At 50.2% G+C, this 16,358-nt stretch overlaps 1 protein-coding gene across 1 annotated transcript in view; it reads right to left on the bottom strand.

The window, feature by feature from the left end:
• ALPK3 (alpha kinase 3) overlaps positions 1-15,002 on the bottom strand; it is a 54,329-nt gene extending 39,327 nt beyond the window's left edge. Inside the window, exons 1-3 of the mRNA XM_038532915.1 lie at positions 14,845-15,002; positions 9,796-9,834; positions 6,318-6,439 (exon numbers count right to left, since the gene is read on the bottom strand). Of these exons, the coding sequence (XP_038388843.1) occupies positions 6,318-6,439; positions 9,796-9,834; positions 14,845-14,987 (304 nt within the window). The 5' untranslated portion in view covers positions 14,988-15,002. The remainder of the gene's footprint in view (positions 1-6,317; positions 6,440-9,795; positions 9,835-14,844) is intronic.
• Between the last annotated feature and the right edge of the window lie 1,356 nt (positions 15,003-16,358).

Genomic DNA, 16,358 nt, shown 5'->3' with positions numbered 1-16,358 from the left:
CTCTGCTCCTCTCTGTGTGTCTCTCATAAATGAATAAATAAAACCTTTAAAGAAAAAACAAGCAAACAAAGCTGGCACCTGGCCTCCTTTTCCTTGTACAATTCTCTTTCTGATGAGGTTTCAGGGACCAATACGTAAGTTTCTATTCCCCTCATTCGTTATATTAAACTTATTTCTCTAAGAAAGGTGTTTCTCAGGAACTTGGTTCTGTCTAAAGGCTCAGTTGCTCTGTCCAGTGGCTTCCTGCAGCTTCTTCCTCCCACCCCAACATATATCCACACCTACACACACACTCCAACACAGATCCACAATGAGTTGAGGAGAGTGGAGGAATGGGGCCACCATGCTAGATGAAGCTAGGCAACCTCAGAGAGGGCAGTAGTATTCTGGCCAAGAGGAGCCCCTTGGGGAGACAGCAGCCAGAAGGCTGAGTCAAGGCCTGCTACCCACCCCATGCACCCATTCCAATAGGGAAGAATATATTCTCAGAGCTCAGTCCTCAGGAGAATCAGCACAGACTCCATTCACTCATGTGGTCAATGTTCTGACCCATCAGAAAGCATCACCTGCTCCTGGCCAGGCCCTAATGGGGTTGACTCATCAATCTAGTTTAAGGAAGGCTACCAGCAGGGTGAGAGGAAGACAGATGTGTGGTCATTTTTATCTCCACAGACACTAGTTGGGATCACCATGGGAGTCTCCCATGGAGGTCAGTCTCAGCCATAGATCTCTCTACCATCTACATCTCCAGATCAGGAGATCCACCTCCTGTTTCCTTTGTTCTCTGGTTTCTCTGCATCCCTCTTCCCCTCCCCCTGTCTTCCTCATACAGTCTACATTCTCTCCTTGCTAATTGGAAATAGCTTATTTACAGTGCACCATGGTGAACCCAGAGACCTCCTCCTTAATCTGCTACATAAAACTCAAGTGACTTGAGTTTTTTATGTGTGTGGGGAGCAAGGAGTGGGGAAGAGGGGGTTAGGTACAATAGGGGACTCAGGTATGGATGTTAGCAATACATAGAGCCCTGGAAATCTTCTAGCCCCAAGTGGGAGTGCTGCACACCTGAGCATGGCAGGTGCTCCTGAGCAGAATGAAGACCATGGCCCTGGTTGGTCATCATGAGACATGGATATTATTTCACTGAGAGGATAAAAGTTTGCTCCTTTGGGTTGGGCTTTAAACAGGGCAAAACTTCAGGATGACATTAGAGGTATTGAATAAAATGTCCCGAGATTCTGTAAGCCAGACTCCTGTCTGGCTTCTCCAACATTGCTCTCAGAGTCCATGGCTATAAAGGGCAGAATGGAAGAGGGACAGATGGGTGAGCCATCCCTGTGCCTTACCCTTGCAGGTGGCCCAAGGCCTCAGCAGCAGCTGCAGCTGAAAGAAACAAGCATTTGACAAGTAGGTACTGAGTGCCTCCTTTGCGCTCACTCCAGAGAGACACAATGTGCCAGGTTTGTGCTCTATCCTCACAGATCTCATCATCTTCCTGGAGGAAGAGATGTATGAATAGAGAAACAGATATAGCAAGAGCTTTCCGTGGAAGTGCTGGAGATGATGTCCTAGAGGATAAGCCATTTGGGCTTGGCTTTGAAAGATGAGAAGAAATTTTCCAGCAAAGGAGTAGGCTTCTAGGTAAAAAGATAGAATAAGCATATCACCTGTTTCCACTCTCTCCCCAGTACAAGTATACTCAAGAGATTTTTTTTAATTAAAAGATAGAAAACCACAGGGAAAGGAAGAACAGATGAGGCAACAGTTGGAAAGTTGGAAAGCGAACGGACAAGTGGAAACACTCTCCAGACCCAGGATAGCTGAAACATAGGGTAGCAGTGGAGGAACTGAGAACTACCCTTTGAACACTGGACAGTCCCCCAAAGGGCATCATTGCTGGCAACCACTTGAGGGAAAGAGAAGGAGGAGATGTTATCATTTGTGTGAAAAACCATCAAATCTGTGGATCCCTTCACCCCCTCCACATCACTAGGCAACTATTCCTTCCCACCCTGACCCCACAGCCAAAGGTGAGGATGATTATCTGGAAAGGCAAAACTTTACCCTGAGTATAAGCCAGCAGAGATGAGGGCATGACTACTCTATGGGAAACAGAAAAAAAAAATGTAGTAACTGTGTGCATAAAATAAATGCTCTCTGATGAGAGCCCCCCCAACCTATAATCTGTATAACTCCTGGAAAAATCTATACCGTCCAGGCAAGATATGGGAAAAGTATTCCCTAGGGACTCTAGCTTGTCCAAAATGAAGGAATTAAAGAAACTTAGTCCCAACAGTGGCTGCAAGATCACCCTACAACGAAGCCCCAAGTTTTCGGGCCCCTCCTGCTGGCTCAGAACTGACAATGAGCTTTTTGGTCTTCACTCTTAACCATTATCTGACAGCCAAAGATCCCTAGGTGTCTGAAGGAAGCCTATACATAGAAGATTAAGGATCAAAACAATTATTTAAAACAATTTTAAAAAGCAAATTGGAAGAAACTCAAACTTTGCAGGGAGAAGGAAACTTCTAGAAAACTATCATTACTAGTCTCAGATAAGAGAAGATATTACATTCATGAAAAGAACAGGGTGCCACAGGAAAAATAAATTAAGGAGCTCTTAGAAATTAAAAACCCAGGGATCCCTGGGTGGTGCAGCAGTTTGCCGCCTGCCTTTGGCCCAGGGTGCGATCCTGGAGACCCAGGATCGAGTCCCACGTCGGGCTCCCGGTGCATGGAGCCTGCTTCTCCCTCTGCCTGTGTCTCTGCCTCTCTCTCTCTCTCTCTGTGTGACTATCATAAATAAATAAAAATTAAAAAAAAAAGAAATTAAAAACCCAGTGGAAGAGAGGAAAGATAACACTGAGGAAATCTCCCAGAAAGTAGAGTGAAAAGACAGACAGAAGGGGAAGAAAGGAAAATAAGACGATGAGTCCAGGGGAGCAGACATCAACATAACTAGGGTTCCAGAAAGAGCAGAGTAAATAGGAGGAGCAAACCAACATCAAAATAATCTCAAATTTCCCAGAACTAGAGGCCATCAGTTACCAGACTGAAAGAGTCCAAGCACGCCCCAGGATGAAAAGACACCCATATCAAGATACATCATTATGAAACATCAGAACATTCTTATAAGCTTCCAGAGAGAATGAGGAGTCAAACCATCTTCCTGCTCTGAACACTAACATTGGGAGCAAGAAGGCAATGAGCAATATCTTCAAAATTCTCAAGGATAATTGTTTTTGACTTAGAATTCTATACTCAAACACTCCATCAAAAGTAAAATAGAAAGAAAACCAAACCAAATCAAATCAAAACAAAACAAAAACATTTTCAGACATAAGTTGTCTAACATTTGCTTCCCATGTACTCTGCCTAGGAAGCTACCAAAACAAGAATGTAAATCAAGAAAAAGAAATATGTGGAATATAGAAACCAAGAAATCCAACACAGGTAAAGGGAATGTATAGGATGATGGTAAAGGGAGATCCCAAAAACTCCAACCGTGCATCAGATGCATAGAAAAACTAAATCCCACTGGAGCTGAAAGGCTCAAAGGAGAGACAGATGGAGAGCTTGTCATCACAGTGCTTCTTATTGTCACACCATCTCTGGTAGAATGTCTTTTTGACATGATGACACTACTGAAGAATGTAGTTCAGTAAATCCAGAGAATAAACCAAGAAAAAGGACCACATGAGATCCAGGAAAGTGAATTAAACCCAAGAGAAAGGCAAAGGGAAACCCCAGGAATTGGGCCTAAAAGACCACCAGTTCAGACAGAAGAACAGAGATCTCCAAGAGACATGTCTCCAAGGAAAGCAGTTGACAGGAACACTGCTGGCAGTGACCTTGTAGAAAACTGTATTAAGAGGCTATTGGATGGGGATAAGAAAATTTAGAAGATGTGGTTTATGTATACAATGGAATATTGCTCAGCCATTAGAAATGACAAATACCCACCATTTGCTTCAACGTGGATGGAACTGGAGGGTATTATGCTGAGTGAAATAAGTCAATCGGAGAAGGACAAAGATTATATGGTCTCATTCATTTGGGGAATATAAATAATAGTGAAAGGGAATAGAAGGGAAGGGAGAAGAAAGGGGTAGGAAATATCAGAAAGGGAGACAGAACATGAAGACTCCTAACTCTGGGAAATGAACTAGGGGTGGTGGAAGGGGAGGAGGGCAGGGGGTGGGGGTGAATGGGTGACGGGCACTGAGGGGGGCACTTGACAGGATGAGCACTGGGTATTATTCTGTATAATGGCAAATTGAACACCAATAAAAAATAAATTTATTATTAAAAAAAAGAAAATCTAGCAATGGATAGCAAAAAAAATCAATCAAATGAAAAATCAGTACTAATTTGAGTAAAAACAGAAGAAAGAAATAGAATCACAGTATACTACAATCTTCAATTCTGAATAATATTGCATAGAAATAGGTAAACAGTAAATATGGATTTAAACAAAAATTATGATATAACCATATTGAGAAGATAAGTGAGGAGAAACAGAGAAAATGAAGATAAAGACAGCTAATTCCTTATCGACCGTAACAGGAGGACCAGCTAGCATGAAAACCCGAAGTCTTAAAAGTTACCAACAGTCACATTATTACTAAGTATTGTGGAAATGTATACACCAGAAGAAATAGCTAAATGGTGAAAACAGTTGCTTCTGGAAAGACAAATTGGTGGGAGGGGTGAACTGCTCTATTTTGATACATGCCTTTTAGTATAGCTTGAAAACTTACATTATATGCATACATTAATTTGATCAAATAAAAATTCATTCCCTTTAAAAAGAAGAATTAAGGACTTTCTATATAGGGAAAACAGTGTACATAAAAGCACAGATTTGTGAAAGAGCTAGGTTTTTCCAGAAAACTGTTAGTGTCATGGTCACAAAGTAGGGGTAAGCAAGAAGCATCAGATGCTATAGAGAGCAGAAGTAGTATCTCCTCCTCACCAGTGTTGTGGACTTTGGCAAGTCACCTAACCTATTTTGGTTTCCTTCTCCGTAAAATTTGACTAATAATAGCACTTACTTCACAAGGTTTTATAAGAATCCAATGACAATGGAAACAGATGAATGTTGCAAAATGTGTTATGCTGCACAAAGGTAAGAGATACAGGCACATGTCTGTGTCCCCTGGAACAGACAGGATTCTCAGCCTGGAGCTCAGAGGGTTCTGGTAAGGGTGAGAACTGTCCAGGGGAACCCAGTTCCTGAAAAGCTATTTAGATGGCTTAGCAGACAGGTCCTCAAGAATCAGGATGTGTCAAAGCTAGAAACCACCAATGCCCTTGATTTACTGGGAAAATAAGGGGTTCTTGGAAAGAGGCTTGACCTAGGCCCCTTGGTCTAGTGGCTGCATGGCTGGGTGGCAGTCTGGCAGGGCCACAAGCAGGTCAGACTGGTGCAACAGGAGGTCTAGAGGAGAGGCAATGTTCAGGGCACCTTTCCAGTATTCTCACTGCACCATCCTCCCCTTCCAAGGACTATCACTCTGCTTCCTATTCTGCTAAACTCCTCCATGGACCTCAGGGAAATGCAAATAATAATAGCCTTACTTCTAACACTTATATGGTGCTAACTGTATGCCGGGCACTATTCCAAATGTTTTGCAAGTTTGATGCATTTGGTCTCACAATAATCCTAAGGGGTTCATACTATTATTATCCCCACTTTACAGATGAGGCGCTGCGAGGTCATGCAAGGTTATACAACCTCTTCTGTATCACATAACTGGAAACGGGATGAATCAGCACTCCAGCCAGGCAGTCTGTCTCCAGAATCTACAGTCGGAATCACTATACATCACTGTCTCTCAGGCTTGACACTCAGAAGCCTCAAACCACTCAGCTCTAAAATGGGGATATTTAAATAAATAAATAAAGTAAGTAAGTAAGTAAATAAATAAATAAATAAAATGGGGATATTTAGGGAGATGGTTTCAAAAACCTCTTTCAAACAAAACAAAACAAAACAAAAAAAACCTCTTTCAACTGAAGAGCCTCTTTCCTTGCAACTAAGATTCATTAGTCATATATGTATGCCTGAGGGTAAAGAACCTTTGGTGAAGATAGGTTTTGAAGAAGAGTAGGGTGTGTATGTGGCTTCAGAATGGGAGGCGAAGGGGACTTCAACCTACACAGGGAGATTAAACTGGAGAGAAAGCAAAGGAAACAAGGGTGAACTTGCACAGTTTTGTGCATAGAGCTGACCCCTTCCATGCCTGTCCCCACAGTCCCCTGGACCCTCCCATGTGCCGTGACCCTGGTGTGGATCATACAGAGGGCTTCATTACCTGTGACGATGCAGGTGAACCTGGCGTCGCTGTCCTCGGACACAGCCCGGGACTTGAGCGTGGTCTCAAATAGCGGCTGGGTCTCCTCTGTTAGCTGAGCAATGATGGAGCAGAAGGTGCTCCTAGGAGAGGCAAAGAACTATTCAGAGAAGCCTTCCTCCCGCCAAGATATGTGGTACTGCCCAGTTTGAACTGGTGTTGTCCAAAGCAACTTAAATCTTACCGTATCCATCCATCATCCTGTGGCCATGGCTCCAGTACCTGAGCAAGTCTTTCTTCAAGGGAGCCAGGTCTCTTGGCCAGGTTGGGGGCAGGGATGGTACCAAAGGGCTGAATGGAATCCTGACCCAGACCCATTATAATAGGAAGGCTTCTGACCATGGGCCGGGCTCCTAAGCATGCCAAACCACCAGCCCTGGTGTCCCCTTCCCATCCTTATTGGAGTGCCTTGCTCTACCCTCTACATTATCTCCAGGAAAGCTCGTGCATGGGAGTGACATACATATGGATAGGTCCAGCCTCAGAGATAGAGACCCCAGCACAGCAGAGCTTCCATTCATGCCAAAGAGGGGAAAGCCAATCAACCCTCAAGGGTACACAGTTCAGGGGCCTCTCTTAAAGTCTGGGCTCACAACAAAAGCCTCTGAATTTATGAGCACAGACCATAGTAGACAAAGAATAAGCCAGCCAATGCCAGGGGTCTAGACCCAAAGGTAGACTCTAATTCATAGGGGTATCAGAAAAGAGAGTCTACTCTTGGATCATCCCTGGATACCACATGCTCAAATGAATACATGGCTGCCAGCTCCAAGACCAACCAGCAGGACTGCCAAACCATAAACAGATCCATCCCTGCAAAAGCCAGGACTTTTAGCTCCATTGTGACAGTCTGCCTCCCAGAATTCAAGGGCATTTGCAGGTTCGCTGAGTCCAGCACAGACTCACCGACACTGCTTAGCATGTACAGTCCTCTCCTTCCTGGGCACAGGAAGCAAACCACCATGCCAAACCCTTTCATGGGCCAGCAGAGACACAATGCTTCCCTAGGCGTGAAGCGTAACCACACAGCCAGGTTGTGTGGTGCATAAGCCGTGCCCAGCCCTCCTCCCCCTCTGCACTCACACACCCCATTGTGAGAAGCAGTGAGCACTGTGAGGGGAGGAGTGAAGAGAGAAGCAGGAGCGTCTGCCTTTCTCTGTGCCTCGGAGTAGGGGCCATCACCCAGGCAATGCAAGTCTGCTTGTAACCTCTCCGCCAGGGTCAGGGGAGAATCTGTGGGAGCATAGCAACAAGGAACTACAACCCTGTGTTTTGTGGGGAGAGCTTCCACACCCAACTCATCATTGCTGTGGATATCATTCTGGACTTGAGTTTGAGAAGAAATGTTCTATCCCAGGAAGGGCATCTGGAATCAGGTAAGACTTTTGGACCAACAGGGGTCCAGCCATAGTGTTTCCACAGGAATGCAGATGCCTGGGCCTTTGGGGCATTGACAGGAGCCCTCTCCAGCAAAGACTACCCAGAAAGGGGCCCTTAACCTCTCACATACTGAATGCTTGAACTGGGTCTGCACTTAGGCTTCCAGAACATTCCCTGTGATACACTCATCTAGAACTCCTCTCTCCTACATGACTTTTTTTTAACCTGCTCAGAAATAGAAGGTTCTTCATTCCCTGACACTCAGGAATGCATCTGAAAATGTTTCTTGTTGTTCTCACACTAACAGCAAATTTCTGACTCTGGGGCATACGAAATCACAACCAAGAGTTTCCAGAGGAGACTGCTGTGCCAAAAGGAATTGGACTTCCAAGATTTTGCAGCTAATTCAAAACATTCCTAATTCTGTCCTCCCTCCATAACTTGAATCCTATCTTACTCATGAACATGAGCCTGGATCCAATATTCGGCTCAGGCTCGTAAGGATGAAGCTGCTTGGACAAATCTAAGGAAATAGGCTACTGGAAATGCACTACCGTGAGAAAGCAGGAAAATTCTATTTCGAGGAAATTTTTAGACAGTGCTCCTACTAGATATTCAGCAAAAGGAAGTTATTTTATATCATTACCGATTTTGAATCGGAAAGAACACTCATCTTCTCGAACTTCTCACACTAGGTTCTAAGCTGTATTATAGAAAATGTTTATATTGGAAAATCATACATAAACTGTTAAAAGGCATGGCTGGCTAAAAGCCCTGTGTGAAGTTGGTCTGGGGTGCATTAGGGGAGACAGGAAGAGTCACTGCATATGCTGTCACAGTCTGCTGAATGTCACCTACTTCCTGTCCCCATCCTCCAGACCACTGGGAGGGACTCTAAGTGTGCTGCTTCCAGGATCCTGGAAAGCCAAAAGTCCACACATCTGGAAACGGTCTGGTCCCACCCTGACACCTCCAAATCTTTCCAACTCTGTGACTTCATAAGGATATCACAGCCTAATTGTGTATTTCTAAAGAACACCAGAATCCCTGGCTTTCATGGTGTTCAAAGGAACCTAACTCTTCCCTTAGATTTGGTTCTTTACCTTGCTTTAAATAAACTTCCAAGATCCTGTCTCTTTTAGCACTTACTACTCCTCTTTGAGTTGACTGTGATGCCCTCTCTCCTACCCCTCCAGACCATGAACTAGCCCCGAACAAGGCTCCTCAGTGCTCTCCTCTATTAAAGGAAATGTACTCGGTAGGTCCTAGTCATGTCTGTAGACATTATGAGCTATTCAGGGACTGCTTGGCTACTCAGGAATCTTTCTGTGTGTAAAGAAACTGTAGGCAACTCTCCCCAAGTCTACCGGAGTCTGGGATGAGGCCCAGTGGTGGGAGATAGCCAGGAAATGTTCCCACTCTGATTATAAAAGTCAGCTCAGCCAGTGGTAAAAAGCTGTCCCCAGTTCAGGAGGCAAGAGAACAGGCATTCCACTGGCAAAGCCCAGCTATGGGCCCGCTCAGGTCCTGCCCTCACTCGGAAACCCATTCAGAGAACAAGCTAATGCAGGAACACACTAATATGGTATTCCCTGATCTCAAAGACTTCACAGTCCTGCAGGGGTGGAGAGCCAAAAGAGAGAGGAATCAGAGAAAAGGGTGGTAGAAGAATGAAAGGGATTGGGGGGAAAGAAATGTAAGGCAGGAACCATGGTCAGGAGACAGATGCCACGGTGACCTAGGACTGGGAAGGGGGTCATGTGACCGGTGCCTCTCCTGGGGGCACAGAGACACAGTAGTAACAGGCACCTTGGGAAGCCTTGCCTATTTCTGGGTCCCTGGAAGTCTTTCAGTGGTCCATGCAGTCATCACCTCTGGCCCCCGTGAGCCCCGTGCCCTCACACTTCCCCCTGCCCGCCCTCCAGCCCTGCCCTCCCCACCCCACCCCATGCAGCCCGGTTAGTGCACAAGCTGTCACCCGGAGGCCCTTTTAGGCCCAGACCCAAGAAAAAAAAAAAAAAGAAAGCAGTCAGAGAAATGTAATGCAATGTGCGTTTACCTTCCAGAGCTGGGGTGAGAGAACCGGTTGCTTGATAAGCTAAGCGAAAACAGCAAATGGAATCATTAGGCCAAAAAAGCAAGGAAAGGAGGCGAAACCAACAACATTCTGCAGAGTATTAATTGGCCACCATCTGGGGCCCAGAGGCCTTTCTATTAAAAGGGACCAGCTGTCTTAGTTGGCTTGCTCCAGTTAGCAAGTGGTCTCACCACCAGACACCACTGTATCTGAAACGGAGAGCTCGTTAAAGGCAGGAGAGTCCAGGGGAATGGTTAGGCAGGAAGGAGGCCCCTCAGGGTTGCGCTTTGAGAAAAATGTGTTCCAGGCACTTGGGTCACTGGCCCCCTGAGAGGGGCTCAGGGCTGACTGGCACACTTCCCCACCCAGCAGCACACCAGCCTGGAGGCAGCTCCTGCTTCAACCCTCGGCCTTTTGGGGGAGAAGAGCCCCCATTCCTAGAAACCTAACAGGCTGGGAAGGAGACAGGTGGCTTGAAGAATGCCCATTAATAGGTTAAAAGTACGGTTAAAGGGGCCACACAAGGCAAACCAGCTGGAAGAGAGAAGAAGGGAAAAACAAAGCAGTTAATTCAGCAGGATCCAGGAGGCACCCAGCTCTGTCAGCCCAGCACAAGGCCCATTATGCCTACAGGCCCTGATCACCCCTCCTGCCCGGTGCAGCTAAAAGTAGACACTAGCCAGGGGCTCTGCAGGCCACTGGGGGATGAGGACCCATGCAGGGAGACCACCTGCTTGCCTCTCCCTCCACCTTTGCCAACACAAACACCTCCAGGGGAGTCTAGGGCCACTGTCCCACAGCCTCGAGAGACCTCAGGATTACCCCCTCCATATTGACCCCCTCCAGCTATCCTCACCAGGATAGCTCTCCCTTTGTTCCCAGCGGCCCAGCCTGCTCTGTGGTACTTGTGTCTGCATCTCTAGCCACAAGAAGATGGACAGCCTGTCCATGGACAGTCTGTCCCTTTATAACCAAACCCCCAAACTCATCCTCTACCCCAAAAGCACAGCTACCACTCCAGCGCTCCTGGATCTGTGGCCACCTCCAGCATCCTCCCAAACTCCAAACTGCAAATCTGTCATTTGGGGCTCCTCCCTCTCCTCCAGCTCCCGAGTCCAGTCAGTTAACAGTTCTTGGACCTTCTTTCTCCCTTTCTCTCTACTCCTGCTGTTGTGTCCTGATCTATATGCTCACGACTCCATATCTGATGACCACCTCACCCTCACCCTCTTCTCCTTCACCCCCTATATCACACCACTGAGTCTCAACTCCTTAACTGAGCACTTAAGGTCCTCCCTGATCTGCTCACCCCCACTACCACCAGGGTTCTCAACTTCCCAACACCCATGGTCCACTGTGACTGGACCTGTCCCTAACTGGCACGTATGAGCCCATACGTCCATCCTCCCTGCTTGGAAAGCCCTTCCTCCTTCCTTCTGCTCAACTAACCCCTGTCCACCACGCCTTCAGACCTAGCCCTTTCTGTAGCCTCCATACTCCCCACACAGTGCTCAGCAGACAGCGGGCATTCAACAGCTGTTTTATGGAAGGGACGGACAGAGAGAGAAAGAAGGAAGACAGAGGGGAACACAAGTGCATCTTTCAAACAGGAAGGGTGCTGCCCCCCAGAGGGAGCTGCTGCTCCAGAGAAGATGGGAAGAGCAAGGATGCAGCTGCCTTTGCTCAGAGCTTTAAAAATCCTCTGGAGGCCGCGTGGGCAGAACCTCCCATGGTTCCAAGACACTGGCCAACTCCATCCTTTCCTGACCATGAACTTCCTTTGCCTTTTTCCTCGTAATTGAGAGATTTCTCCTCTGTTGGGTCTGGATTTCTTCCCTGGGAAGGAGAGGGGAGAGAATCAGCTCTCTAATTCCAAGAGGAACATGACAGGTGCCACCTGCAAGTAGACAGGGACTGAACCGGGACAGTGACCCCTCCCTGGCACTCTGTAGGGTTGCTCGGGCTGCTCTGTTCCCTGCCCTGCTTCCTCTAGGCCTCACCCATTTGCTGTGAGCCGGGTCCGGAGGAGTCCTGTGCCACCGAGGCACCTTGTCCTCAGAAGGTGGGAGTTCTCTGCCTGTGCCCTGCTGACCAGGCCAGAGCGAGGCTTAGGGCCTCACCTTGGCAGGAGCCCCTCCCTTTACTGACAGTGAGGGGGTCAGAATCTAGGGGCATCAAATATTGGTGCAGAAAAGCCTAAAAGGGTTCTTAATGCCATTGTCATTTTATAGAATGCAATAGGGCATAGGAAGGAAAGGTATCTAAACAAGAAAAGTGAGCCTGGAGGTAGCCAGGTCTGGTTGTAGAAGCCAGGGCCTCCCATTCTTCCTGGATTTTATATATTCTGGGACAAAAAGGGCCCTTGGAAAGTAGCCTGATGCCTCAGTTTCTCTGAAAGCCTGAGACAACCTGCCTGACCCAAGCAGAACAGAAGAGGTATTCCCAATCTGTCTGTGGTAAACATCATAGGTTCTGGGGCTCCTCTGAGCCCATGTGGGCCAAGGTTTCCAAGAAATGAGGGGGCAGGGACATCTGGAACTTCTGAGTGTCCCTCAGAACGTAGTGAGTCCTAATTCCATCCACCTGACTGTAGTTCCTTAACCCACTCTAGTACCCATGCCCCACCTTCTGATGGGGATGAGGTCCTAGAGGGTGGCCATCCTAGGAGTCTTGACCTATAGGTTTGCTGGGACTATCTTTATGCCCAGGGGGCACCGGAAACATCCTTGAGCTGGCTACAGACTGGAAGCCACCTGAGGGTCATGGGGTTAAGTGAGGGAGCCAGGTTCTAGACCTGAGCCAAGGCTTCTGGTGGCCAGCCCCCAGCCCCACTGTCCATCAGCTCCCAGGGGCAGCCCATCCTCACAGGGCCCATGAGGATGATGCCTTGTGAGCTCCATGCAGAGCGGGAGATCCAGAAAATGTTGGAGCTAAGCCTCTCAGTCAGGACTCTTGGACCGTCAGGGTTCATATGGGCTGGTGCCAAGGACATCTGGCAAAGTCCTCAAGGGACCCTCTTTCTCCTTCATTTCTTGGGCCCTCTTCCCATCCCCACAGGCAGCCAGGCCGTTGTGGGGAACAGAAGACTATATGGTTGTCTGCTCTAACACCAGTGTCAGGCCTTGCTAGGGGACTGGGAACTGTCACCCACTCCACTCCCCAATGCAGTCCATTCACATTTGCATTCTCCCCTCTTCTCCAGAGGTGAGGCAAATCTGTCCCTCCTTGTCCCTGATGACCTGCAGGTGGTCTACAGCCAGATGGCAGGGGTAAAACAGAGCCCTTGCTCCCCCTGCCCCAGCCCTGCCTTCTCCAAATGCTTGATAGAAAGAATGTCCTTTGAAGAGCATTCTCATTTAGGTCCAAGGGAACTTGGACTGGCCACTTCTATGCCACCTGCAGTTCTCTGGCTGGCACACTGCTCTGTGCTCATCAGGTAGGCAATAAAAATTTATCTACCATACACCTGCTCAGCCAGGTAGCTGTCCACCTTCCAGCTTTTTCTCTACCAGTCCAGATCCACTACCTTGCCCATTCTGCCTGGTTTTCAAGCCACTCCTGCTTCCCTCCCTCCATCGCTGCATCTCTTCTGTTTGTTCTGCTGGTATTGACAAAGGCCAGATGCAGAAGGCAAGACCCAGGGAAGTCACTGTGACAAGTGTGAGACAAGTGTGAGGCTCCTACCAGACAGTCAGCTCCATCACAGGCTGGAATAAATGCCCAACGTTCATTCCAGTTTTTCCATAGAGCCAATGGTTCGGGGGAAGGGGCACTCTTCCCTGGCAGCCAGGGGCCCTGTCCAGTCTGACTCAGTCACTAACACCAGCCCTCAGCCCTGCCCCAGACATGTGACACCATTTGACGAGTTTTATGCAGAAACCGGTTCCGGTTACATTTGAACTTTCCCAACTCCAAGGTCAACAGAACTCAGCCAATTCACGAGGAAGTGCCTGGGACTTTTCCTGAATGTCCTTGATGCCTGTTTTTGTGCCGTTTTAGGAATGGAGAACAAGAGGTCCCCACACGGCTTCTCAGATGAGTGGCTGTTTTCCGTAGAACCTACAATAAGCCAAGTCCTGGGCCTGTGACACCACCGCTGTCCCCATAGCCAACCATCACAATTCCCTTTGGAAAACAGGCTCCAGAGTTGGAGGGAGACGGAGCTGCCAGGGGCGAGCAGGAAATGTGTGTCTCCGTGGCAGCGCACATGTCCCTGGGTGTCTTGAGTGCCTCTGAGTGCCTGTATGCGTCTCTACTATCTGTGTGTCTTTCCCATCTGCGGGTAATCCAGCTCCTCCAACAAAGCAACCACACCTCTAATTCTTGGCAAAGAGTAAAGGGCTCCGCAATAGGACCCCTCCCGTGGCATCCCATTCCCCCAGACTGGGCAGGGCAACTGGCTCCCTCAGAACCGCAAGCTCTGATTCTCCAGAGAGGGCCAACCAGCACCTCAGCCCTCCCCTCACCTCCAGCCCCTACCGAGATCCTGGGGCCCACCACCGCCCTGGGCCCGAGAAGGAACCTTGTTTCACAGAAATAGGGCCTTATCTCTTTCTGGTGACGCCCCCCACCACGGCCCTGAGCTAAGGAGCCCCCACTCCGGGTGGTCGCCCAGCGTCCGCCCCCCACTCCCACTAAGCACCTACCCCGCCCTCCCAGCCCGGGAGGAATTTCAGCCGCTCTGGCTTTCCTTATCGCTCCCTGTGGAATCCGAGGCCAGGGAGTAGCTGGGTGCGGGGTGAGGGTGCTGAGGGGACGAGGGCCCGGAGGCGAGGCGGGGGAGATACGGAAGGCCCGCGGGCCCCTGTAGAGTCACCCCCGGGGCTGGGGGGCCCTTCCCGTCCCTTGGGCCCCGCGGGCCCCGAGGGGTCAGGAGGAGCGTGGAGGGGCCGGAGGGCCACCGCGCTCGCCCGGCCTCGGGCCTCGGGCCTCGGGCCTCGGGCCTCGGGCCCCGGCCTGGGGAAGAGGGCGCCAGGGTGCCCTCGAGGCCTCCGCCCGCCGCCCTGCCGGGCCCCAGGGCGCGCCGCTCACCTGGTCTCGGGCCTCACGCTGAGCAGGTAGCTGCGGCTGGCCGGGCTGGGGATCCACACGGGCCCGTCGTCCTCGCCGTCGCCCCCCGCCCCCGCCCGCCCGCCCGCACCCCAGCCGCGCCCCGGGGCCCTGCGCGACCCCATCCCGCCGCCGCCGCGCGCCCTCGCCAGGCCCCTGCCCCGCCGCTGCTCCCGCCCGCGCCTGACGCGCGCCCCTATTTATAGCCCCGAGGCCCGGCGCCGTCACCTGCTGCTGTCCCTCCCCCGGCCCCCGGCCCCCGGCCCCAGGCCCGGCCGACCGGCGCGGCCGACCAGGCGCCGGGGGCGCCGAGCCTCCCCCGAGGGGCCGACCCCGCCCGGAGCCCCGGGGCGTCGGGGCCCTGCCCGGGAGGCCCCCGCCGCACCCCGCTCCCAGGCCGGGCCACCCCCAACCCCCACCCCCAACCCCGCTTCCTGCCAGCCTGCCTTCCCCGCTCCCGCCCGCCCGTTTCGCAACGGTGGAGCGCGGCCGGCCGGTGGCCCTGGCTCAGCGCAAAGAGCAGGGGCCCCCGGAGCTGGTGGGGCGGCCCGGCCGGGCCAGGGGACATCCAGGGGCTCGGAGCCCGGGCTCCGCCAGAGACCGGCCCCCCTTCCCGGCAGCAGCCCCATCCCCGGCTGACCCTGGCCTTGCACTGCAGCTGGTCCGCCACTGAGACAAACCCACGGTCTCCGTGGAGCTCCTTTGGACGTGTCTCGTGTTCTCTTCCATTATCTAGCATAGATTAAGGGCTCAGAAAACACTTGTAGAATATCTGGGCCTCTTACTCCACCCAGCCTGTTTCTCAGCACCTGAGAAGGAAATGGTGGAGTCCCAGTGCCCAGAAAACAATTCAACCATGCAACAATTTCTATGAGTGAGATTGTAAGCACTGCCTAAACCTGGTTCTAAATGTTGGGAGTGACCAATACTTATCCATTCTTTTTTTCCCCCCTATATCCTTGAAAGCATCTGAGAGTGCCATGAGGTGGATGGCTACAATCATTAGGAAGTTAGAGCAAAGGAGCACCTTGCCTCTGTCCAAGATGCTGCACTCGTGTACCTTTCCACTCCATTTGGAAATGGCTCTAACCCCTCATGATCACCGTGTGGTCCCCATGGCAACTGTCTCATTCCTACATGACCCCATCGCTGGCCTCAGTTGTTCATGGTACCCGTCTCCCTGACCACAGAGGTAAGCATCATGCCCAAGCTATGGCAATGGGAGTCCTTTACCAAAAATGCTTTTTAACTGGAATTAGGAGAGAAAAGCAGTCTCTCTTGTGCTGGAAAGCAATGAGCTGTGAGGTCTCTGCTTTCAGCAGGTGTGTTTCCTGCCTGGTGGAGGAAGCCAGTCTGCAGTGAGGAAGAAGGAAGCTGACACAGACAGAAGCAAAAGCAAGGCGCTCAGAGTCCTGATAGCTTCCAGGTACATCGCTGTAGGTGTTCCTGAAATCCAGCTTTATCCATGACTTTCTTGCAAGTTGGCAGTTCAATCA

Source organism: Canis lupus, chromosome 3, assembly GCF_011100685.1.
Source record: "Canis lupus familiaris isolate Mischka breed German Shepherd chromosome 3, alternate assembly UU_Cfam_GSD_1.0, whole genome shotgun sequence".
Classification (NCBI taxonomy): Eukaryota; Metazoa; Chordata; class Mammalia; order Carnivora; family Canidae; genus Canis; species Canis lupus.
Note: the sequence above shows the minus strand (reverse complement) of the source record. Positions and strands in the feature narration are given on the sequence as shown.